Source organism: Oncorhynchus mykiss, chromosome 5 (assembly GCF_057628025.1).
Source record: "Oncorhynchus mykiss isolate SJ-2025 chromosome 5, ASM5762802v1, whole genome shotgun sequence".
Lineage (NCBI taxonomy): Eukaryota > Metazoa > Chordata > Actinopteri > Salmoniformes > Salmonidae > Oncorhynchus > Oncorhynchus mykiss.
Window position 1 is genome coordinate 12430219 of NC_143026.1, and position 27545 is coordinate 12457763.

At 41.5% G+C, this 27545-nt stretch overlaps 2 protein-coding genes across 2 annotated transcripts; one reads left to right on the forward strand and one right to left on the reverse strand.

The window, feature by feature from the left end:
• Window positions 1–4904: 4904 nt before the first annotated feature.
• On the forward strand, window positions 4905–27068 carry ctxn3 (cortexin 3). The gene is made up of 2 exons (XM_021601693.3): window positions 4905–5198; window positions 24308–27068. Exons 1-2 carry the CDS (start codon window positions 5168–5170, stop codon window positions 24709–24711), a joined length of 435 nt encoding a protein of 144 aa, XP_021457368.1. The 5' UTR covers window positions 4905–5167; the 3' UTR covers window positions 24712–27068.
• LOC110523205 (diacylglycerol O-acyltransferase 2) lies at window positions 7552–9998 on the reverse strand. Its single transcript, XM_036976791.2, has one exon. It carries the CDS (start codon window positions 9675–9677, stop codon window positions 8697–8699), a length of 981 nt encoding a protein of 326 aa, XP_036832686.1. The 5' UTR covers window positions 9678–9998; the 3' UTR covers window positions 7552–8696.
• Window positions 27069–27545: the final 477 nt, after the last annotated feature.

Genomic DNA, 27545 nt, shown 5'->3' on the forward strand with positions numbered 1-27545 from the left:
TTAGAGTACATTCTCATCGCAAATTAATTATCTGGCAATGCTAATTCATTTAGGCATTTTCACTCTCTTGGCTGGGGTAGTGTTGTTGCTTAGCAATATCACTGATGTATAATAAGAACTGGAGACCGCGCCCAAGATGTCTGCCTAGTTGTTTTCAAGGTAATCTACTCATGTTGCATACGCCGATTCATGGACTGTAACTGTCTGGGTTGCATCCGGTTTATACAGACCAACAGCACAGGGAGCAGCGGTAGCAGCGACGACGTCATCACATTATCCAAAAACATGGCAGACATCTGATGAATGTAAAATGTTGATATCTTCGTCTGTGATCGATGAAAACAAAAATCTATGGATGTTTTGTGCACAAAGGTGATGACTAAAGAGTCTATTAGGAATTTTCAAGTCCACTGGTGTAAAGTACTTAAGTAAAAATCATTTAAAGTACTACTTATAGTTTGGGGGGTATCTGTACTTTACTTTATTATTGATATTTTGACTACTTTTAATGTTACTTCACTACATTCCTAAAGAAAATAATGTACTTTTTACTCCATACATTTTCCCTGACACCCTAAAGTAGTCATTACATTTGGAATGATTAGCAGGACAAGAAAATTGTCCAATTCACACACTCATCAAGAGAACATCCCTAATCGTCCCTACTGCCTCTGATCTGGTGGACTCACTAAACACAAATGCTTCGTTTGTAAATGATGTCTGAATGTTGGAGTGTGGCCCCTGGCTATCCGTAAATAAAAACTAAAAACAATTGTACCGTCTGGTTTGCTTAATATAAGCAATTTGAAATTATTTATTCTTTTACTTTTGATACTTAAGTATATTTTTGCTATTACATTTACTTTTGATACTTAAGTGTATTTAAAACCAAATACTTTTAGACTTTTCTCATGTAGTATTTTACTGGGTGACTTTCACTTTAACTTGAGTAATTTTCTATCAAGGTTTCTTTACTTTTACTCAAGTATGACAATTGGGTACTTTTTTAACTATTGTTCAAATCTGATTTCTATATGTGGCCATGTATGAAAATGTTATTTCTGGACCAGGCGTCAGTTAAACTGCAATACCGAAGCAAAACTGTAGGACCAGTCGAAAGACGTGCTTCTGGACCGGAACCCTGGCCCCTTGAGCAATATCAACTATGAATGCAGAGATGCAGGGGAGCAGCACAGACGCTCCTCCACGCCCCTGGAATGAGTTCTGGAATTCGCACACGTTATGCATATCAACTATCGGGAAGCACTTGCTAATTTTCCCATGGCGTACCCCATCAATTCAGTATGCAGTGCCTCAGCACTTCGCTTGAGTGTCTCATAGATCAGGTTGAATAATTAATGTGTTATATTTAATATGTATTACTGCGAGTACAGTACACGGCAACCCACCAGTGGAGTGAGTGTAGGGGAAAGGTCTTTGATGCTCCTTTTATCTTGGGATGGTTGAACGATAGTGCTATGCTGCCAAGGCTCCACATGTTCAAAGACAGGCAGTAGAGAGAGCTGTGGAGAAGAGTTCCCTCAGTATCCCAAACCACTTTTTGTTCAATAGAATGGAGCATGAAATAGCAGCTTAATGCAGAACACGACCAAGACTGCCAATGAATCATGCTCACTTTATAACAAATGGACCATGAGGGGTATTTCTCATCAATGATTCACAAAGTGGCCAGAAGGAGAACGATATCGGGACCCCTTTGCGGATTTCTTAGAACCTGAGAACGTTCCCTGTCTTTCCATGTCCAAGACGTTGACCGAAGACGTCCCGAAGACTTCACGGGAGGGTAAACATCCAGGGAATGTCCCAAGACGGTTTGACAAACTACTGGATTCAGTTTCTTGCAGCCCTTAATTGAAGCGATCACGAGATCACGTCATAGTTTTCTTTCAGCGTGCTTGTCTTTGACTCACAGATTTTTTTAAACGATCTAAGAGCTACATTGAAGGGAATGTGTTTGGCATGTGTGATACACACTCCCTCCGTGTCGTCTGTGGGCAAAGATTGGCAAGGTTGCCAGGTACAACAGATGCCTGCATGGTGCAATGTGACTTCAAGCAAAAGCTCAGTCTCAGAATCACTGGATATGCTTCCGCCACAGATCAAAATATCAGATGCTAAGTGTTTAGTCTCAGTCTTCTATTGAGACAATTACACGGTGAATGATGAGGTGCTCAAAAGTTCAAGAGTTCTCCATTGGCCTTGACACAATGACGTTTAAAACCAAATGTATCCTCCGCAGCGATCTGAATTCTGAAACCAATCAACCTTGACCGTTTCTGATCTGTCTGTTCCTGTATAAAACTGCAGTAGGCCACAGACTGTCCTCTTCTCTTCATCAGACCGTACCAGGCCGCCCAATCTTCAGCCCTGAAACATCAACGCCTATTGATTGATCTGCCTTTGATGATTCATGTTTAATGCAAAGTAAATCTTATTCCAGGAATGGAAATTACATCAATTGTCTGGGCTGCATATGGGGATCACACGGGATACATTTCTCACCCCAATAGGTGTGTCCAGAGCCATATATTTAGAGAGAGAGACCAACTTTTAGAATGTTGGATATTGTTCTAATTTCAGATGTTCAGTTACATAGCATAGCATTGTTAGAATATTCCTCATGTCATGTTAATGGGGCGCTAACATGGCTGCCATAGAATGTTGAAGTGTCATGTAAATGCATTATAAACCAGAAACCTCAATGTCCCTACTCTCTAAATACATTGCTCTGGGTGTGTCTTATGCAGTGTTCCCCCTGGCACCAGACTCAATGGAAATGATTGAGACTGTTGCCCAGACACGATTGCTAAGTGTTAATCTAGGATCAGCTTCCAATTTAACATACCAACCAGAACAATTAGGAAGTAGAAAGACCAATGGACCTTACATTAGTTTACAGCCACATACAGTATACAGTGCATTTGGAAAGTATTCAGACCCCTTGACATTTTCTACATATTGTTACGCTACAGCCTTATTCTAAAATTGATTTAAAACATACTCATCAATCTACACACAATACCCCATAATGACAAAGCAAAAATAGGTTTTTAGATATTTGTGAAAATGTATTAAAATAAAAGCAGAAATACCTTATTTACATAAGTATTCAGACTGTTTGCTATTTTAATCGAAATTGAGCTCAGGTGCATCCTGTTTCCATTGATAATCTTTGAGAAAATTAACATTCAATTATCTGGCAAGAGCTCTGGTGGATATTCCTGCAGTCAGAATGCCAATTGCAAGCTCCCTCAACTTAAGACAGCTGTGGCATTGTGTTGTGTGACACAACTGCACATTTTAGAGTGACCTTTAATTATCCCCAGCACAAGGTGCACCTGTGTAATAATCATACTGTTTAACCCCTTTAGCGTTTAAGCCCTGTCTAAGCTGGGAGGGGGTGGGGTGGTTCTAAGCCGTTTTAAGATGGTCCTATCAGGGATAATTTAGCTATTTGATTTCAAATGTTAAGACCCCTTAACGTATAAAAAAATATATATATTAGATGAAACATTGAATTTGTCATTACTGATATTAGCCAATAGAAACACATTGAATTTGGCATTACTGATATTAGCCAATAGAAACACATTGAATTTGGCATTACTGATATTAGCCAATAGAAACACATTGAATTTGGCATTACTGATATTAGCCAATAGAAACACATTGAATTTGGCATTACTGATATTAGCCAATAGAAACACATTGAATTTGGCATTACTGATATTAGCCAATAGAAACACATTGAATTTGGCATTACTGATATTAGCCAATAGAAACACATTGAATTACATTCACTACATGGAATAATATCACAATGAAGTTTGTTTTTAAGTGTCTGTCCCATATCTGAGAGATATAAGAAAGATCAGGAAACTATATATATACATTTTCAAAAAAGTTTTAAAAAAATGTTTTTGCTTTGTCATTATGGGTTATTCTGTTCAGATTGATGAGGGGAGAAAAACAGTTGAATCCCATTTTAGAATAAGGCAGTAACGTAAGGTTATAGAGGGCCAACTGATTGTTGTGGAGCTTCCTTAGTTAATGGTCACTGTAGTGCAATTTCAGTAAAACTGTTGTTTTAACAGTAAAACAACCCTGCACGATCACTCTTCATTATGAGGACCAATGGAAAGCTCAGAGTGCCATTTAAGTCAAATATAAATATATTTCCATTGAAAAACATACCCTGCCATTATCAGAGTATGTTGAGAACCCTGTTTCTGTTTCATATGCTATTTTTTTACTCATAATGGATGGATAATTATACAGAGAGAAGGGGAATACGATATCTGGAGACTATTCTCATCTGCTTAGATATCTATATGAGAGGATTATTGCTTCTAAAGATTTTTATATCAAATCAGGAAATTGATTTGCTTCACCCACTCAATGTGAGAACATATGCTGATGACATAATCTCCCTGAGGATTTATTGTGTCCAGAAATGGTTTGAGTACAATAATACATTTAAGCCTCCGTTTTGTAGATTTGAAAATGCATGACTGTGTAATTTTTTTTTGACAGAGTGTTTTATCAATCGAAAAATATCCATAGACTGACATACTGTATTTTGAGAAAGCTGTGCGTAATTTCACTGACTCCGTCGTAGACATATATTTGATTGATTACCATCTTCCATGGATTTATAGGCTTATATCAGTAGAAGCCTATCAATGAGAAATATATAGTCCTAATCAAATACAAACCCCCCAAAATATTTATTCGCTATTTAAAAAATAGACCAATACTTTCCAATTGTTGCTCTAGAAAAATCTATTTAAAAAACGCATCACTGGCGCAAATTCAGTATGGGTGCCCCTCCCTTCCTAGCTGTATGATGGAGTGTGTATGGGGGGAACCCGGTGATTTCCTCTACCAGTTGAGTCCATAAACTCTAGCACACACAGCAGACGCGCAACGATGTGCGCCGAGCGGTTGGAGCCAGTCTCCCTGCATTGCCAATTTCATTGAACCGAGGACTGCATTGTTACCATTTTTGAAGACCCAAGTTAACCTTTTGTTCACAACATTTCTTCCTTTTCGTCCTTGTCTTGTCTTTTCAATATGTGCTGATATTGAAGGGGAGAGGGGAAGGTAGAATGGGCGAAACCCTCTGGTTCCCTGTGTAACTCTGGAAATGGATCCGACGTTCTCGCAGGGAGACAAAGGTATAAACTCAATGTTTTCACCTAAATAGTTGTGAATATTTTCTTATTTTTCCTGTTAATTTCTCAAAGATTTCGTTGTTTGTTTTGTGTATTGAGAAGATACTCTCCAGTAGTGTCTGATTGCCTGTGACAGGGTCGTCGGCATCGATATCGGCTTTTCACTTGTTGAGTGAATGAGCATATGCTTGAGGTGAGGTCACCTCAGTAGGTGGAACAGAAAATGGCTATAACTATAGGTTATTTTAGGCTGAAGGTTAAATCGCCACCTAAATTAATGTGTCGTTACATTTGATATTGTAGCCTACACCTGTGACTAGGCTACATGTTTTAAGTGTTACATTGGGTGTTAGCCTGTTTGTTGTGACTAACTTTTAAATTGTATTTTTTTAATATTTAATTCCAATATTCATTAGAAGCACCTTGATTTGATGAGGTCGCATTTCCATAGGCTACTGCATAAAATTCCAATTGTAAATCTAATTAACAGTAGCCTGTATATGTTAGCCCTCTTGACTTCTGAATGAATCTTCTGCATATTATAAATGTCATTATTTTTCGTCTGTTTTTAGATTTATGTACTCATAATTTGTATTTGATGGTCTATTGATGACCTGCATAAAGACAAGTATGTTGTATGACCAGGTGCAGAACATTTCAAGATACTGAATACCAGTAGGCTATTGTAGTATATATTTATATCTATCTATGTATTTTTATAGGTATGTCTGCTTTGATGACAGAAAACTGCAATGATTTAGATTTGAACATGTTATGGGCACACCTGGACGTGTATTTGGTCCAGCACTGAGGCAGAATCATATTTATAATTAAAACCTGTCACCACTCATGACATTAAGCTGTCTGGTAGAGTGGCCAGCTTTTTGTTCTACTCTAAATGCTACACAATGGCTAACATGGTTTACATTGTCTTCAGTGCATTCGGAAAGTATTCAGACCCCTTGATTTTTTCCACATTTTGTTATGTTACAGCCTTATTCTAAAATTGAATAAATAATTTTTTACCCTCATCAATCTACACACAATATCCCATAATGACAAAGGAAAAACTGTTTTTTTAGACATTTTTGCAAATGTATTAAAAATAGAAAACTGAAATAATACATGTACATAAGTATTCAGAACCTTTACTCAGTACTTTGTTGAAGCACCTTTGAAAGTGAATCTTGCCCCAGTCTGAGGTCCTGAGCGCTCTGAAGCTGGTTTTCATGAATGATCTCCGGGATGCTGGCCTTCTAGGCAGAGTTGCAAAGAGAAAGCCATATCTCAGACTGGCCAATAAAAAGAAAAGATTAAGATGGGCAAAAGAACACAGACACTGGACAGAGGAACTCTTCCTAGAAGGCTAGCATCCCGGAGTCACCTCTTCACTGTTGATGTTGAGACTGGTGTTTTGCGGGTACTATTTAATGAAGCTGCCAGTTGAGAACTTGTGAGGTGTCTGTTTCTCAAACGAGACACTCTAATGTACTTGTCCTCTTTCTCAGTTGTGCACCGGGGCCTCCCACTCCTCTTTCTATTCTGGTTAGAGCCAGTTTGCGCTGTTCTGTAAAGGGAGTAGTACACAGCATTGTACGAGATCTTCAGTTTCTTGGCAATTTCTCACCTGGAATAGTCTTCATTTCTCAGAACAAGAATAGACTGGCGTGTTTCAGAAGAAAGTGCTTTATTTCTGGCCATTGTGAGCCGTAATCAAACCCACAAATGCTGATGCTCCAGATACTCAACTAGTCTAAAGAAGGCCAGTTTTATTGCTTCTTTAATCAGAACAACAGTTTTCAGCTGTGCTAACATAATTGCAAAAGGGTTTCCTAATGATTAATTAGCCTTTTAAAATGAAAAACTTGGATTAACTAACACAACGTGCTGTTGGAACACAGGAGTGATGGTTGCTGATAATGGATAGATATTCCATTGAAATAATCAGCCGTTTCCAGCTACAATTGTCATTTACAACATTAACAATGTTTACACTGTATTTATAATCAATTTGATGTTATTTTAATGGACACAAAATGTGCTTTTCTTTCAAAAACAAGGACATTTCGAAGTGACCCCAAACTTTTGAACGGTGGTGTATTTTAAATCTACATTCATTTTCCATGTCAAAGATGATTGGGATAGTTGGGTAACAACTACTTTGTCCTGTAGAGAAGAGTATTCCGTAATATGTGTATGTGATGAGAGAGAAATATTGAAATGTTATGATAGATCTCTACAGCTTGTGAATCATAGCACTGAAAGACACTCCCACTCTGTTTATGTCCAAAACCTCTCACCGCCGCTATCTGCATCCACTTCGCAGTTCACAGGAAGGATTAAATAAATTAAAACATTGTGGCAAAATCCTGTGGTCAAAGTGAACCTTCACCACAAGCCAAATTTATTAAAATACATATCAGCAGAAATACATAGTTTCTATATATTACTGTATTGCAAATAGTCAGTATTCGGCAGCTCTACTGCACAAGTTATTCAAAGTCAACTGTTAAACATGAAAGAATGTTATGATCCCTGATTAACATTGCTCAGGTGCTGCTGGTGGCCACAAGGTCTGATTGATTATACTCAACATGTAAGCACAGTATTTCTTCATAAATCCTAAGTCACACAATCAATTACTGTTTGTTATGAAATTGAGTGGATCTTAAAGGTATTCAGATTCATGGTTAAATTATTGCTACATATAAACCACATACAATTTCCCCTTGAATTCATTCTTACAGTAAATGCAGTCAAAGCGATGCGTCAATTAGACAGGCAGCTTGGTGGATCCAGGGATCAATGATTGGGACATCGCTGGATCAGATACTGAGTTGGAATGCTTTCATTCGAGTAGTCTCACTGAGTATGTTAACATGCATTCAGTAATAGGATCGTTGTGAATACTCTGATTCATATAATAATTTGATTAAAACATTGTTATGATTTGCAAGAAGAAATAATTCCCTAAACATCCTGTTTACATGGTCAGCTGATAATAAGGGTGATGGGACTTAAAGAAATGTAGAAAATGACCAATACAAATTAAGGTCCTATCACAGCAATCATATCATTTTTTGGGAAGACTTTGACTTCGGAAATATAGAGTTTGTCTGTGAAACCTATTTCTTAGATGCATACTTTCAGATTATATGAATTCAATTCACATGCGCCAAAGAGGGAGGCTCGCGCTTATGATAGCACATGTGCAGATCAACTACACCGCAGGATCTCTGAATAAGGTATCCAAATAATTTAAAAGATTGCAAAAAAATATAGGTATTTTAGTCCGTTTATGCTTCGCTTTACGCCGATTAAGATAATCATGACTACTGCCAAACTCGCAGTACTGTCATAATCAGTATATCATCGATATGATCAGTTAATATAGAATTATTACTGTGCGTGTAAACATACTCACTGTGGAGATCGGTGGGCTACAGTACAGAGAAGGACACCATGACAAATCACCTCATTCACGTTGTCAAAATGATTGGCTTATGTGATCAGCAGCTCGTGGCTGTCTGAGAGTCCACAGCTGACTTTGTGCTCATTGAAGAGCTTGGCCAGGGACTCCATGTATAGGCCATGATAGTGGTCCACCTCCTCCTGAGTGGGAGAAGGCCTCTTTGGCACTGGGATAGGACTACCCACGACAATGGTGACAGGGCAGTGGTAAGGCATCCAGAACCAGCGTTCACCCATGAACAGACAAGGGGCAAAGCCCATGATCTTCTTACAGAGCTGCTGTAACCTCCAGCCCACACTGCCTTCTGAGAAGATCACCTGGCGGAACATATCGTTTTCCCCATACGAGTAGACGGGCACCAGGTCAGCCCCAAACTCCAGGGCCACCTTGACAAAGCCTTTCCTCTGCTTCATAACCACAGCGTTGACCCCAGGCACACTCAGCAGAGACTCAGCAGCGCCCCCTATAATAATCACCAGCGCGTTGCCTTTCCCACTTTTAGACAAAAGGTGCTTGAGACTGGGCTTGCTGACTGGACAACAACCTGTGGCCATGACATATTCCCTGTAGAGGGGGATCTTGAAGAGGCCACTCAGGATGCAGAGACAGGAGCGCACCCCAGGGAAGAGGTCCATAAAGCCACAGGCCTCCGTGGTGAAAGTAGTAAAAGCTCCGAGACTCAAGACCCCATGTGGATGACACCCTAAGATGTAGTTCTTGTTTGGGTTCAACTCCGCTGTCTTCACCAACTTCATTGGGAAGTAGTCCCTTACCAGCTTCCACACTTTCCAGTTTCTCACAAATGCAGTTCTCCTACCCCCTCTTTCAGGTGTGTGCCGGTCCTTTAACTGCCATATGAAGTAGAGAGTAGGCAGCAGCCACAGAGACGTAAACATAAGGTACACCATCAACCCAATACACGCCGGACCTAAGAGGGGGAGTGTCAGCACCGCTTGCAGAACACTGATATTCTCCAGGAAATCCTTCATCTGAGTCTTTTCTTGCTTCATCCCTTCAACCTTTTCTGTCCTTTTCCCAAAGTTGTTCACAACGTGACTGCGCGAACAAGTGCAACTTTCCTGAGAGCACCAGTGCCCTGTGTGAATGTACTTTGATCACAGTTCCAGTGAGGCTGCAGATAACAATCACTTCCACTCCCACAACACTTTGATAAACATGACAGAGTCCAAAGTCTTTAACCATTTACAGCGCACCAAGTTAATAGTTTTTTTTTTTTTTTTTTTTTTTACAGGGACAGTGCACATTAATCAACGTTTCAGTAAAAGTGCCGGTTTTAACCAGCCGTCTAATTTTCAACCACACAGACAGTACAAAAAGTAACAAGACAAAATCCATAAAAGCAACAAAGTGTTTCCGCACCTCACAAGCTACAGACAATAGACAACATGGAAAGCGGCAACACACAGCTAAGGACCATGTTCACAAATCTGATTGACCTTTAGCCATGTCTTCATTGGGTTTACTTGATAGCTACCTACCCAAATAGCTAGCTAGAACAAAGTGTTAATAAGATAAATTCATTTAAAAAGATTAAAAGCAATACAAATAAGTTATCCAGTAGGCATATTAACAATACTATTATCGTAACTCGAGATAATCTGTTTATGAGAACACATCTCGGAGCGGAAGATTATGTCCCTTGGTGAGTTCCCGGATCAGCAGTCAAATCAAAGCCTAGGTTTGAACTCCATAGACTGTCGAGTTACAGCTCACAGCAGGCAGACAATGCATGGACTGCTTGGCAAGTTTCGTAAATCATGTTAGTCAGTTGCAATATTTAAATCTCCAGTATATTTCATTGTAGACAAGCATTGAAATCTGACCTGATTGGCTGTGATTATGACATATTCTGCGTGGGCATACGCATATTACAAGATTATTATATTATGTTGATGTGGTTCATTAGGGGCCCCTGAGTGGCGTAGCAGTCTAAGGCGCTGCATCTCAGTGCTAGAGGCGTCACTACAGACCCTGGTTCGATTCCAGGCTGTATCACACCCGACGGGAAATGGGAGTCCCATATGGCGGCGCACAATTGGCCCAGCATCGTCCGGGTTAGGGTTTGGCCGGGGTAGGCCATCACTGGAAATAAGAATTTGTTCTTAACTGACTTGCCTAGTTAAATAAATAAAAATTGACGTCAAACGCTTATGCAGGCATTGAAAATATCAGATTTTTTGTGTGTGTTCTATTTCCTCCCCTCTGTATTCCTCAACCCCACCCCCAGGCATCACCACCCCGACCACAGCCCCACCCATCACCACCCCTACCCCAGCCCCACCCCAGCCCCACCCCACCCAACACCACCCCTACCCCAGCCCTACCCCAGCCCCACCCATCACCACCCTTACCCCAGCCCCACCCCAGCCCCACCCATCACCACCCCTACCCCAGCCCCACCCCAGCCCCACCCATCACCAGCCCCACCCAACACCAACCCTACCCCAGCCCCACCCATCACCACCCCGACCACAGCCCCACCCATCACAGCCCCACCCCACCCCAGCCCCACCCACACCCCAGCCCCATCACCACCACACCCCCACCCCAGCACCACCCCATTTTATCCCCACCCCCATCCCAGCTCCACCCCAGTAACACCCCCATCCCACACCCATACCCAGGTACAGACAGACAGACAGACACATAGAGACAGAAAGACAGACAGAGAGGTTACAGAGATGACATTGAATAGATTAATGTAGACAGACAGACAGGATACATTATGATATAGTCATGTAATAAAGGTTTTATAAAACAAATTATATTTAAAAAATAGTAATATAGAGTAATACAATCACATTTGATTTGATCAGTTTGCTCACATGGGTTTGGGAATGATTTGTTTAGTTAAACATTGTGATTAACGGATAATTAAAAAGGAGGAAGAAGAGAAACAAAAGAGTGTGTGTGATTGTGAGTCATGGAGTGGCTAGATATAGGTGTGTGTGTGTGTGTGTATGTGTGTGTGTGTGTGTGTGGCATTTGTTCACAGACAAGGAAAGGCAGGATATTTTAACCCATGAAACATCAATTACTTAATGCCGAAGTCTCCCCTCACGGTCCAAATGAATATTGATTTTAAAGGTTAAAATCGATGGAATGGATCTTTGCTGGCTTGGTTATTGCTGTAGTCAATTAACAATCATTCCCAGTCGAATCTATGTGATTAATAAGTGCACTTATGGTCAGTTGTGTAAGGTTTTTTCCTACACAAAGAGTAAAAAGAACAACAAGAACACTTCACTGTGCTCTTATTAAGTACCCTAGTGGTTAAGAGCATTGGACCAGTAACCAAAAGGTTGCTGGTTTGAATCCCCATGCTGAATAGGTGGAAAAAATCTGTTGTTGTGCCCTTGAGCAAGGTACTTAACCCAAATTGCTCTGGATTAGAGTGTCTGCTGAAATGTAAAAAACATATGATTTATGAACATACTTATTACCCCCTATACGAGACTATGAATATAACAATAAAACCATTTATAATATTTCTTATAGGAATTTGCTGACAAGAGTCATGACAATGCCCTCTAACAGGCAAAATGTACTACAAGAACACACATACCATTATTGCATTACTCTGACCGTACATATTGCATTAAGTCCCTCTCCAAGGTCTTTCAAGTTGTACTTTCGCTGCCCGTGTTCCCTTGTGATGTCTTGAGCAAATGTTCCTGCAGCAGGTCGGTCTGTCTCCAGGCGTATCCTTTTCACAGATCCCCTGTTGCATTTTAATAAGCATTTCGCTATGGACCCGATTCCAACCGGAGTTAAGCACGAGTAAATGGAACATAATTCCCTTTTAATGCGCTTTTCTCTCTCTGCGTATTCTGACCTTGAACTTAAGCGTGAGAATAGCATGCTATTCACCTGCTATTTCTTTTTGTGTGCAGGTCCAATAAATTAAGGTGTGGTGGAGGTGTGTCTACAGATACGCCTTATTCTGATCTTGACTTAATGTCCTAATAATTCCATCACCTTTACACGTGAGGGTAACATGAATAAGGTCTAGCAAACCTACCAGTTCCACGTGGAAATAGCGGCAACTACATTTTTTCCTATAGAAATTACACCATTCCCCATGCACTGTCCTTTCTAACTTGATAAGAGCTAGGTAAATGAGTAATCTGCTTAGATAAGGGAATTGTGTAATAAATTACACTTATTTTAGATCTATTTGACCTTATAATCGCTGGAGACAAATGTGAAACCAGTCATATGGCAGCACACTGAAGCAAATCAACATATCAACTTTCCCACAGTAGTTTATAAAACGCTGTACCATTGTGCAGAATTTAAATTGCACAGCCTTTTAACTTGCAGGGATGAGTACCCTTGAATGTCTTAATTATAGGTTACCGTGACTTTCTCTGTTTCCTGTTTCTATCATGTTAAATATTAGTCACTATCAGTATGGACCGTCAGTAGGCCTAATAACAAAACATATTCAATTTTCTGTTAGTTCCCTTTAGTTGGTATAGCCTACATTATAATTCCATTTAATTCCATTGTTTCGTTTACCTTCATTTGCTTCCTCTGTAAACGCAGTCACAGCCATGTGGTTGTTGCTGAGGGTAATATATAAAAAAAGACATGTAGGCTAATTCAATCATTATGAAGTGGAGCGCAGACCAAGCAGTTTGAACCTGACGCATGGCACAATACTTGACTGTGTCATCACACAGTTCCATGGTTAGTGCAGGCAATAGACGAGGGTAAAGCCTACTATTGTACACTATTCTCCCTATCATAATTCTACGTACACTAATCTTCCAATATTACCATGTGTTAAAGAACTGAATGTAGCAATTTTCAGAATGAATCAAAACACCATTTTCTTTCTTTTGTGCAAACACCATTTTCTTTCTTTTATATCCATAACCTAATACTTTCCTAGCCCTAAATAATCTACAAGATCAGAGTATTTTTCCATCTACCAATTGCTGCCGAAATAGAGACGAATATTTAAATGTTTCATTGATCCCTAATATTCTGAACCCATTCTCTCAATATTTTCTTTTAAGTCTGTAGACAAAATTCGAACTAAAAGGTACACTGTATTTAAAGGGAATTGAATGAAAACTCCACAAGAAAATATGTTGGCAGGCAAGTGGGAAGGTTTTCTCCTGATCAATTACATTTATTCAGTGTGCTCAAGGGAACCATGCCTGCAAAGCCCGTTACGCACCTTCATAAGGTAAGTCTGAATAGCAACTACTGAGAAGTGTGTAGGAAAGGCATGCTTAAGATAAGGCTTAATTTCGGAAATCTAAATCGGGCCCTATAGGAATATGTTATGGACATAAACTTATTTTGTGTGTCTCTAAGGCATTGTGGTTTCATAATAGTTTAACAGAGAAATTATTGTTAATCTTTGATATTACACCATTTTTCATTATTACCGTTCAGAACAGGGCAAATTTCAGGTCTGCTGAGCAAACTTGAATGTTGTGAAAATTCTGTGCCACTTCAAAGGCACATTTAATGCGAACACTGAGGCTGTACCGACTTTAAGTTACAGTTTTAACAATGACCAAGTAGGCTACTGTGGCTATTTGATCGTAATGTAGACCTTCTAGAGTGTCCTACCATCAAAAACAATGGAAAACATGCATCCCAATTGTAACATGGAAAGAGCTGTTCTATCATTCAGCCACAGCAGCAGCCAATGTGTGGTGTTCAATGTAGGCCTACATTCCATGAGAAAAAAACATGCAGGGCTTGACATTAACCTGTTTATCCACTATCCTCACACTTTTGTTGTGTTGTTTGATGCAAGTAACCACTGTACAAAATACAGTGCTTTATTATTCCCATACCATCATTACAGAGAATCAGACACATTATGCTACCCTCTGCCTATTGGCTACTAAGCTTATTCAAGCCTGCCTCAAAATACAACACTGTATTTTTACCTGACAAAGCTCTTTACCTGACTTGTTTTTCAAAGATGTCTAGAAATGTACACATTTTGTGCTCTTGTAGGAAGCAATCACTACCCTATTGCTGATCCTATTGGGTCGAGAGTGTGATGTCCACATCACCAATGAACTATCATGGTCCAAAAACACCACGACAGTCGTGAAGAGGGCACGACAACACCTTTTCCCCCTCAGGAGACTGAAATGATTTGGCATGGGTCCTCATATCCTCATCGAGAGCATCCTGACCGGTTGCATCACCACCTGGTGTGACAACTGCGCCGCATCTGAACGTAAGGCGCAACAGAGGGTAGTGCGTACGGCCCAGTACATCACTTTGGCCAAGCTTCCTGCAATCCAGGACCTATACACTAGGCGGTGTCATAGGGAGGCCCAAAAGATTGTCAAAGACTCCAGTCACCCAAGTCATAGACTATTCTCTGTGCTACCACACGGCAAGCGGTTCCGGAGCACCAAGTCTAGGTCCAAAAGGCTCCTTAACAGCTTATACCCCCAAGCCATAAGACTGATGAACAATTAATCAAATGGCCACCAGACTATTTACATTGACCCCCCCCCCCCCCCCCATTTTACACTGCTGCTACTCGCTGTTTATTATCTATGCCCCTACCTACATGTACATATTACCTTGACTAACCTGCAACCCTGCACATTGACTCTGTACCGGTACCGCCTGTATATAGCCTCCACATTGACTCGGTACCGGTACCTCCTGTATATAGCCTCCACATTGACTCGGTACCGGTACCCCCTGTATATAGCCTCCACATTGACTCAGTACCGGTACCTCCTGTATATAGCCTCCACATTGACTCGGTACCGGTACCTCCTGTATTAGCCTCCACATTGACTCGGTACCAGTACCTCCTGTATTAGCCTCCACATTGACTCGGTACCGGTACCTCCTGTATATAGCCTCCACATTGACTCGGTACCGGTACCTCCTGTATATAGCCTCCACATTGACTCGGTACCGGTACCTCCTGTATATAGCCTCCACATTGACTCTGTACCGTAATACCCTGTATATAGCCTCCACATTGACTCGGTACCGGTACCCCCTGTATATAGCCTCCACATTGACTCTGTACCGTAATACCCTGTATATAGCCTCCACATTGACTCTGTACCGGTACCTCCTGTATATAGCCTCCACATTGACTCGGTACCGGTACCTCCTGTATATAGCCTCCACATTGACTCGGTACCGGTACCCCCTGTATATAGCCTCCACATTGACTCTGTACCGTAATACCCTGTATATAGCCTCCACATTGACTCAGTACCGGTACCCCCTGTATATAGCCTCCACATTGACTCAGTACCGGTACCGCCTGTATATAGCCTCCACATTGACTCGGTACCGGTACCGCCTGTATATAGCCTCCACATTGACTCTGTACCGGTACCTCCTGTATATAGCCTCCACATTGACTCGGTACCGGTACCTCCTGTATATAGCCTCCACATTGACTCTGTACCGGTACCCCTGTATATAGCCTCCACATTGACTCTGTACCGGTACCCCTGTATATAGCCTCCACATTGACTCTGTACCGGTACCTCCTGTATATAGCCTCCACATTGACTCTGTACCGGTACCTCCTGTATATAGCCTCCACATTGACTCTGTACCGGTACCTCCTGTATATAGCCTCCACATTGACTCTGTACCGGTACCTCCTGTATATAGCCTCCACATTGACTCTGTACCGGTACCTCCTGTATATAGCCTCCACATTGACTTGGTACCGGTACCTCCTGTATATAGCCTCCACATTGACTCTGTACCGGTACCTCCTGTATATAGCCTCCACATTGACTCTGTACCGGTACCTCCTGTATATAGCCTCCACATTGACTCTGTACCGGTACCTCCTGTATATAGCCTCCACATTGACTTGGTACCGGTACCTCCTGTATATAGCCTCCACATTGACTCTGTACCGGTACCTCCTGTATATAGCCTCCACATTGACTCTGTACCGGTACCTCCTGTACATAGTCTCCACATTGACTCGGTACCGGTACCTCCTGTATATAGCCTCCACATTGACTCTGTACCGGTACCTCCTGTATATAGCCTCCACATTGACTCTGTACCGGTACCTCCTGTATATAGCCTCCACATTGACTCTGTACCGGTACCTCCTGTATATAGCCTCCACATTGACTCTGTACCGGTACCTCCTGTACATAGCCTCCACATTGACTCGGTACCGGTACCTCCTGTATATAGCCTCCACATTGACTCTGTACCGGTACCTCCTGTATATAGCCTCCACATTGACTCTGTACCGGTACCTCCTGTATATAGCCTCCACATTGACTCTGTACCGGTACCTCCTGTATATAGCCTCCACATTGACTCTGTACCGGTACCTCCTGTATATATTCTCCACATTGACTCTGTACCGGTACCCCTGTATATAGCCTCCACATTGACTCTGTACCGGTACCCCTGTATATAGCCTCCACATTGACTCTGTACCGGTACCTCCTGTATATAGCCTCCACATTGACTCTGTACCGGTACCTCCTGTATATAGCCTTCTTATTGTTATGTTATTATGTTACTTTTTCTAACATTTTTACTTGAGTTTATTTAGTAAATATTTTCTTAATCTATTTCTTGAACTGCATTGTTGGTTAAAGGCTTGTAAGTAAGCATTTCAAGGTAAGGTCTACTACACCTGTTGTATTCGGGAAGTACAATTTGATTTGATCTATAACTGGGCTAAGAACTCACTAACTAGCAAAGGATACAGTGCATTCGGAAAATATTCAGACCCCTTCCCTTTTTCAACATTTTTGTTACGTTACAGCCTTATTCAAAAATTATTTGAATTATTTTGTCTCCTTTTAATCAATCTACACACAATACCCCATAATTACAAAGCAAACATTTTTTTATATACGTTTTTACAAATGTATTAAAAATAAAATGTTATTTACATAAGTTTTCAGACCCTTTTCTATGAGACTCAAACTTGAGCTCAGGTGCATCCTGTTTCCATTGATCATCCCTTGAGATGTTTCTATAACTTGATTGGAGTCCATCCGTGGTAAATTCAATTGATTGGATATGATTTTAAAAGGCACACATCTGTCTATGTAAGGTCCCACAGTTGACACTGCATGTCAGAACAAAAAGCAAGCCATGAGGTCGAAGGAATGGTTCGCAGAGCTCAGTGACAGGATTGTGTCTGCAGCATTGAAGGTCCTCAAGAACGCAGTGGCCTCCATCATTCTTAATTGGAAGAAGTTTGAAACCACCAAGACTCTTCCTAGAGCTGGCCACCCAGCTCTGAGTAATTGGGGGAGGGCCTTGGTCAGGGAGGTGACCAAGAACCCAATGGTCACTCTGACAGAGCTCCAGAGTTCCTCTGTGGAGATGGGAGAACCTTCCAGAAGGTCATCAATCTCTGCAGCACTCCACCAATCAGGCCTTTATAGTAGAGAGGCCAGCCGGAAGCAACTCCTCAGTAAAAGGCATGTGACAACCCGCTTAGATTTTGCAGTACATCACTGGGGCCAATCTTCCTGCCATCCAGAACCTCTATACCAGGTGGTTTCAGAGGAAGGCTCTAAAAATTGTCAAAGACTCCAGAAACCCTAGTCATAGACTGTTCTCTTTGCCACCACACGGCAAGCGGTACCAGAGTGCCAAGTCTAGTTCCAAAAGACTTCTTAACAGCTTCTACCCCCAAGCTATAAGACTCCTGAACAGCTAATCAAATGTCACAGACACACAGCTGATCCCTGTCTGCCCACAATGGCGGCTGTATGACACCATGTCACCGTTTAAGAGCCCACTACTGTCACAGAGAAGAGAATCTTCCCACTGAGGCAGCAGAGGGCTGGGAGGAAGAATCTCAAGCAAACATAGAATGTTCTTAGAATGTTAAGTGATATTTCTCTTCAGCTTAAAATAAGGTTGAATTAAAGGTCACTGACTAACAGTACGGATTGTTTTGGAAATGCTTGGTTCGTATTGCAGGAACCATTCTTAAAGACCTATACCTTTTATAAGATACGTTGTAACAATCAAACTAACTTTGATACAGCATAGCCTGACCATCAAACAATGGTTGGTTTCAATAATGATCTGCCCAGGGGGAAAAAAAAAAAACAGGTTCTAAGAACAACACTTTGTTAGCGTTCCAAACACGGTGTCTGCAGACAGGGTCTAGCTGTGGTTTCTTGTTTTAGTTTGTAGGGGGAAGCTCATGGTTGGTTGAGCAAGATGGACAGGACAGACACAACCAGACCCCTGAGCCAGTCAAATCACTCTCTGACACTGACAGAGACAGTGCATACAACAAGGAGGGAAATGTGTTTAAGAAATTGGTTTCAATAGAGACTCTGACAATTCTGCTAGGAACATTGCTTTTTAGTGTGGAGTACTTGCAGCTTCCCTCTTATTCAATAGTGGATTAAAGGGTTTCCTCAACATTCCCATCCCTCTTTTGAGAGTTATATCCACAGAGAGCTGGTGGGAGGGCAGGCTTTGTTCCAGACAAGCGTCAACACATCCGATTTGACATACAACTAATCATTATCTTCAGTCAACAATTATGTCTTCCTGCTTGGCTGGAAGAAAAGCCTGCACCCACACCCGTACTCTGCAGATAAAACACCCCTGGCATAAGGAATATACGTACGTGCTCTCAGAACAGCAACCACATGTCTGTAGCTATCCTTGGAACCAATTCACTGTTTCCATTAAGATATGGTCTATAGTGTATATTAATTCCACTGCAGAGTGATATCTAGAAGCAGTTGTACTTCCCATGATGGGTCTGTTCATACTTTAAATGGTGTGCGACTGGTATTGTGCTTCCTGTAATGTGCTGTGTAATGCTTTATGCTCACTTGTTCTAATGTCAGAAAAGTCAGTTCTTGCTGATAAAGTGAATTGGATGGTGGACTTTAGAATTTCCCTTTTCTGCAAAGTGAGCGAGAGTGGAGAGAGAGAGAAATGAAGCAAGAAAGAGACTTGAATTTCAAGCCTCAGGTATTGTGAGTTGTACAGTAGTCTATACGACTCCTGATCTGAACGACAAAATCCTCAGCTACGGTACATCGACATTGACACCGGGCCGCTCAGAGGGACATCACTGAAGTAGCTCCATAAATTGAACTACCTGTCAAGGAATAGATATTCCACCGTTGTGTTCTAACGCTCTTTCTGACAGCTTTTCCCTGTTTCTGAAAGAATTGTGCTCTGTTTACTGCATTGCACCAGTACCTCAATGCCTGAGTATTTGTGTGTGTTTGTGGGTGCGAGTGTATGTGTGTGTATGTGTGTGTATGTGTGTGTGTGTGTTTGTGTTTGTGCGTGCGTGTGTGCGGGTGCGTGTGTGTGTTTGTGTGTGCGTGCGTGTGTGCGGGTGCGTGTACAAGTGCGTGTGTGTGTGTGTGCGAGTGCACAGGTGTGTGTGTGCAGGTGTGTGTACGGGAACGTGTACAGGTGTGTGTGTGTGTGTGTGTATGTAGGTTGAGTTCCAGTTGGGTCGACTTCTACTGTACAACAATGCTAGCATTGTTTTTCCCAGTGTGTGTCTAGGCTAATGTATAGCTCTGAATTTCTGCACCAGATGTTTCAAAGACTGGAGACTATCACCACTGACTGAATATTTCTAGAATCCCTGGCACACAGAAACCCTTCCGCAAGACTGCTTTATTAGTCATTCATTCATTCACCAAGGCATTGATATATACAGCTCTCTACCTCCAGCTCTGACTGAAAAATAGCTCTCCAAACAATCACCAATGCCGCACTAAACCAAAGCCAACAGATTGCTTTGCAACAGATCAAATCAAATGTTGGAAGCGCAAGTCTAATGCGACTGCCACAGACTCTTGTTTATCCCTCATCGTTACAGTCCTAAACTGTTTTGTTCCTCTGCAATACTGTTTGAACGGAGAATGAGACACATTTAATGGATCTGTTTATTGTATTTTCTTTCATTTGCAGCAGTGATTGTGAGTCAGTGTGTGTCCTCTTCAACAGAGAGAGAGAGAGAGAGAGAGACAGAGAGAGAGACAGACAGACAGACAGAGAGAGAGAGAGAGACAGACAGAGAGAGAGAGATAGTGCTTCAATAGAATGAAGATGATACATCAGCCGCCTCTCTCCTTTCCTCTCCCTCTTTATCTCTATCTCGCTCTCCTGTCTATCTCCTTCCCTTTATGTCTCCCTCTCTCTCCAGTCTCTCCGTTTTCTAATGTGTCCTGAGTTTGAACAAGCCTGAGCCCCTCAGTTTTAGGACTAAATATGTACCAGGCATTGATCTGCTTGGAGAAGGCTGCTGCCACATACCTGTCTTTGATTAGCGCCAAGCGCAAAGAACTCCCGCTGTATTTTATAATCCTGAATTTAAGAACGCACTCACTTAAAGTCCCCCACTCACTTCCTATTGGCTGCCATTTTAGAGACTGCATGATGAAGAATGTGAAATTAGTAATGTTTAAAATGTAGAGGCTTTTAGGGATGTTTTTTAGAGACTTTAGCCTTCCCAGGCTACCCAAACTACTTGCTCCGGCTAAACGCTACGTCATGCCCACAGACATTAGTTTCTTCTCCGCAATGAGTCTGGATCTGAGTACCTCCCCGGCGATTTCTAGAATGCAAACACATTGTAACCTTTCTGATTGGTCCCAGAAACAGATGGCTTGGGCCAGAGCCTGAACACACAGTACAGTGCTTTCAGAAAGTACTTGACTTTTTCCACTTTTTGTTGTGTTACTGCCTGAATTTAAAATTGATTCAATTGAGATTTTGTGTCACTCGCCTACACACAATACCCCATAATGTCAAAGTAGAATTATATTTTTTTGTCATTTTTACTAATTAAAATGAAAGGCTAAAATGTGTTGAGGCAGTAAGTATTCAACCCCTTTGTAATGGCAAGCCTAAATAAGTTTAGGGGTAAAATGTGCTTAACAGTCACATAATAAGTTGCTTGGACTCACTCTGTGTGCAATAATAGTGTTTAACATGATTTTTGAATGACTACCTCACCTCTGTACCCCACACATACAATTATCTGTAAGATCAGATTCAACCACAAAGACCAGAGAGGTTTTCCAATGCACCTATTGGTAGATGGGTAAAAATAAAAAAGCAGACATTGAATATCCCTTTCAGCTTTGGATGCTATATCAATACACCCAGTCACTACAAAGATACAGTCGTCCTTCCTAACTCAGTTGCCGGAGAGGAAGGACACCACTCAGGAATTTCACCATAAGGCCAATAGTGTCTTTAAAACAGTCACAGAGTTTAATGGCTGTAATAGGAGAACACTGAGGATGGATCACCAACATTGTAGTTACTCCACAATACTAACCTAAATGACAGAGTGAAAATAAATATTCCAAAACATGCATCCTGTTTGTAATAAGGCACTAAAGTAAAACTGCAACAAAAAAAAGCCCAAAAAATATTTTTATATCTGAATACAAAGCGTTGTGTTTGGGGAAACACAACACATCAATGAGTACCACTCTTCATATTTTCAAGCATGGTGGTGGCTGCATCATGTTATGGGTATGCTTGTCATCGGAAAGGTCTAGGGAGTTTTTTTAGGATAAAAATAAACCAACTAGAGGAAAACCTGGTTCAGTCTGCTTTCTAACCAACACTGGTAGACAAATTCACCTTTCAGCAGGACAATAACCTAAAACACAAGGCCAAATATAGACTGGAGTTTCTTATCAAGACAACATTGAATGTTCTTGAGTTGCCTAGTTACAGTTTGGCAAGATTTAAAAATGTCAGTCTATCAATGATCAACAACCAACTTGAGAGAGCTTGAAGAACTTTTAAAATAATAATGTACAAATATTGTACAATCCAGGTGTGGAAAGCTCTTAGAGACTTACCCAGAAAGACTCACAGCTGTAATCACTGCCCAAGGTGATTCTATTGACTCAGAAACTTGTGGAAGGCTACCCAAAATGTTTGACCAAAGTTAAACAATTTAAAGGCAATGCTACCAAATACTAATTAAGTGTATGTAAACTTCTGACCCACTAAGAATGTGATGAAATAAATAAAAGCTGAAATAAATCATTCTCTCTGCTATTATTTTTATTCTTAAAATAAAGTGGTGATCCTAACTGACCTAAGACAGGGAATTTTTACTAGGATTAAATGTCAGGAATTGTGAATTTGGCTAAGGTGTATGTAAACTTCCGATTTCAACTGTAACTACATGAGGTAGTCTGCACTCCTCGCAGCTCAATCCAAGCTGTGAATCAGTTGTGACAACTTACTGACACCCAAATCTGCACTTGCCAACTTGACTTTGGTCACATGTTAGAAGTGGCAGCACTGCATGGGGAACTGTGGACTTTTCAGACAGGATATATATTTGAGGAAAACAGCAGTTGACACTCACTCACGCTCACTGCAACTTCATATCTGGCAGGTGGCATTTGACAAATACATTTTTCAATCAAAATAACTTTTGTCGAAGAACTTTTGTAGACATACACTTTACAATTAAGCTTCCGTCAAATTACTTTCCTATGTCCTTGTGTTAATTCAATCAGTTCTAAAATAAACACCAAAGCTTGCAGTTTTCAAAGTTCGAAGGTGGCATTTAAATAAAGCAAAAATGAATTTAAAAAAATAAACTTGGATGTTTTGAGGCAGTTCTAAGGTGCTTGAAAGTTCTCATAGGACTTCTTCCATCAGGAATTTCCACGTCATTTTCTGTTAATTGAATCCGTATTTTGTTTTTTAAGCTTGTCTGTTTGATTTATTGCAGTATAAATCGTATCAGAGTGGATTGTGTCTTACTTCTTCTTTGTAGAGCCAGTCAAACCTATAAAAGGTGTCAGAAAAAGTGCAGTGCTTGACACTCGTATTTCAAACAAGTTCTTGACAGTTGATTTATCCTAGAATACCTTAAAGATACATTACTCAGCACAGCACAGAATATGGACTCACAGCGATTTTTTTAAGTTATTAAAATGAAAGCGAAAAGGGTAACTGGGGACACCTTGTCGCGTTCCCTTTTTTCCTTGTTTCAGATAAATCTAATAGAAACAGCAGCACAAGCAAAAAACTATTTCACGCTGTAGTTGGAATTTTGCTTGGAAAATTGTTTTTGTTTGTCTGTTCTTCAGATAAGCTGTACCATCCCTCAAATTTGGCCCATCATATTCGCGTTGAGTCAACATTTTTATGTTCAGGTGACGAATAACAAAATACTGTTCCCGTTCTGACTGTAATGGTTTTACTCCATGTGTAACTCTGTGTCGTTGTATGTGTCGAACTGCTTTGCTTTATCTTGGCCAGGTCGCAATTGTAAATGAGAACTTGTTCTCAACTTGCCTACCTGGTTAAATAAAGGTGAAATAAAAAATAAAAAAAACACAGATTCTGTCTCTGTCTGTCTATCTTTCTCTGAGCTCACTGCTGTCTGTCTTTTTGTCCTAACCTCTTTTCCCTGTCTGTCTCTTGTCCCCTATCTCCCCTTTTCTGTTCCCACCTCTCTTTCCCTCCATCTCCTCCCCCCTTCCCTCGCTCTCCCTCCCTCAATCCCCCTCTCCCCTCCCCACCCCTCCCTGCTCTGTCTCCCTGTTTTCACCCACCTCTTCCTCCCTCCCTCTCTCTCCCTCACCCCCTCCCCACCTCTCCCCCACTCTCTATTTCTGTCTAGACAATGAGGTCCGTCTGGAGGGGATGAGGGATGGGGCTGGCTTCATGAGGATGCCAGAGCACCCCCTGTGGGAGTCCCGTAGCCTAGCCGCCCAGCACCTCTCCTCCTGGATGACGGAGGGTGAGCCCTTCACCTCTCCTCTCTCCCTGCTGCACTCTGCCGGAGGACAGCGCCTCTCCTCGTCCTCTTCCTCATCAGTGGCCGCTACTGCCCTTGTCGCCGCCATGACCCTGGAGCAGAAGACCACCTTCGCCCTGGTCCTCTTCCTCTTCGGTGTCCTCCTCATCCTAATCGTGCGGTGCTTTCGCATCCTGCTGGACCCCTACCGCAGCATGCCCACCTCCACTTGGGCAGACGGCCTGGACGGGCTGGAGAAGGGCCAATTCGACTATACACTGGCATAGGGGGTTGGGCGTCCATGTACTGTATACTGTACACACACACACACACACACACACACACACACACACACACACACACACACACACACACACACACACACACACGAATATGCAGAATGGCTGCATTCACCTTGGCTGACGGTCTGGATGGGCTAGAGAGAATGGTCAGTTTGATCACACGCTGTGGTGTAAGGACACAGACCAACATGCATTGTATGTCATGAAATACACACACACAATACACACACACACATGTGGTTGTATCCTCCTGGATTCACAGTATGCATGGGCAAGAGAAGAGCCGGTTTAACCACACACACACACACACACACACACACACACACACACACACACACACTGCAGTGTGGTTGCATCCTTCTGGGTTCACTTTCTCCCACTTGTTTACACCGTAGACAGCTAATGTCACTCACACACACTGACACAAGAGGCCACCTGGGGCTCCTTCAGTGCCTCACTCCTACAGGGTAGTTCTCATCCTCCTCCGTGTCCTCCTCACCGTTCAAGTTGACAACAATGTCAGTGCTATTTCAACCCTCCTCCTCGTAATATCTCACCATCCGAGTCAAGAACTAAATAAACTATTTCAACCCTCCTCCTCGTAATACCTCACCATCCGAGTCAAGAACTAAATAAACTATTTCAACCCTCCTCCTCGTAATACCTCACCATCCGAGTCAAGAACTAAACTATTTCAACCCTCCTCCTCGTAATACCTCACCATCCGAGTCAAGAACTAAACTATTTCACCCTTCCTTCTCATAATACCGCACCATCCGAGTCAAGAACTAAACTATTTTACCCCTCCTTCTCATAATACCGCACCATCCGAGTCAAGAACTATGCCAACGCTATGTCAACCTGTGCTGTCGTAGGCTGCTAAGTTATTCAACCTTGTACTAAAGGAACATTTGAAATCTTCTACTGTCCATGAGGAGTGTTGTTGTTGATATATGTATGTCCCAGAAATGTGTGTTCAGAATGTTAAATGCTGAATGCTGACCTAACATATTATTATGGTGATCGTTTTGTCATTTTATAGTCATTGCTCATAATTGATTTATGTTAATCTATTATAGAAGGACGTATTTACACAATCAGGGAATTCGATTTAGGATGAGATTATTTTCAATGGCCAAAAACAAGCATTCCTCATCTTGTTTTTATAGCTCAATAATTTGATATTGTTGGTATAGATTGAGATAATAGCTGATATCATTTGACCCAGTCAGCAGATGGCTAGAAGGGAGACATAAATGTACATATTATATCTATCTATCTATCTATCTATCTATCTATCTATCTATCTATCTATCTATCTATCTATATCTAAGCACTTCAAGTCAACGCAATAATATATTAAAACTATCAGATGTGGTTTCTCCTATAGGAAACCTGGGTTCAGATCCTACCTGTGACACAAGTGTGTTCCTATCAATCAGATACCTGTTCCTAAAGATTACCTGCTGTCCCCACTGCAGATCCCCGTACGGTCCTCTTCTTTGTTTTCAGACCTCAAAAGTAGTCTAATATCAAGATGTGTACATGTGTTGTGTAAATTGTTTTTTCTTCAAATATCTGACTAACTTATATTTTTGAGTGGACTAACACTTTGACACTTTATAAAATGTGGGGATTATGTGTAAAATGTAATGAAATACTGTAGGTGGCAACAACAGTGTGTTTGGATAGGGCTCTACAGTTGAAGCTGTCACTTTCATTTATAATCAACTGCATGCAACTTAGTTGCTGAAAGTATGTTTAGTAAATGTAGTTGTTGGATCTTGCATGGGATTCAGAGCAGTTGACACTTGATAAATCAAAATGATAGATTGCTTAGAGTTTGAACATAGGGGACTATCCAAATAAAGTGTCACCAAGTAATTAAATCCTGGCCCGGTAGTCCACAAACCCAAGAATACGTTGTACAACAGATATTTGCTCTCTTGTGACATCCAGAGTATACTTGCTTCGAATCAAATGAATGTGTCGTTGGTAAAAAATCACTTCTGTTACAGAAGGCAGGCTATGTCCACTAACTGTGTCTCACCTGAGTGTGTTGCAGTGACCAGGGTACTGTTCAAATAACACTCACTCCTTTTTCAATACTGACATTGGAAGGAATGCCCTTTTCAATCTGTGAAGTATACCTCATAACTCAGTCACTAGATCAGCCTATGTAAAGTCTATGTAAATATGCAGGGTTATAGTGATGATTTTGCGGCAATTGCATGTAGTGGTCAGTCAGAATCTTGTGGAGCAACAGAACCTTTAAAATGTAAAAACAACCCCTTCCCATTCAATGTGATAGAATGGCGATGAATAAAGTGTTTCCAGATCACTTTCTCTGAAGATGTAGTTATTGACGTTTGGCTTATGGTTCAAAAAGTCAAGTGGAAAGATATTCTGTGAATATAAATGTCACACCCTGATCTGTTTCACCTGTCTTTGTGCTTGTCTCCACCCCCCTCCAGGTGTCACCCGTCTTCCCCATTATCCCCAGTGTATTTATACCTGTGTTCTCTGTTGCCAGTTCGTTTTGTCCGTCAAGCCTACCAGTGGTTTTCCGCTTTTTCCGTCTTTTTCTATAATTGATGTTTTCTAGTTTTGACTATACTGCCGGCCCCGACCCTGAGCCTGCCTGCCTGCCATTCTGTACCTTGTCACACCGCCCTGGACGCTGATCTGGATTATTGACCTCTGCCTGCCTTGACTTGTCGTTTTGCCTGCTCCTGTTCTAGTAATAAACTGTTGTTACTTCACCCCGCTGTCTGTAGGGCGGTGGGTATCCTAGTGGTTAGAGCGTTGGGCCAGTAACC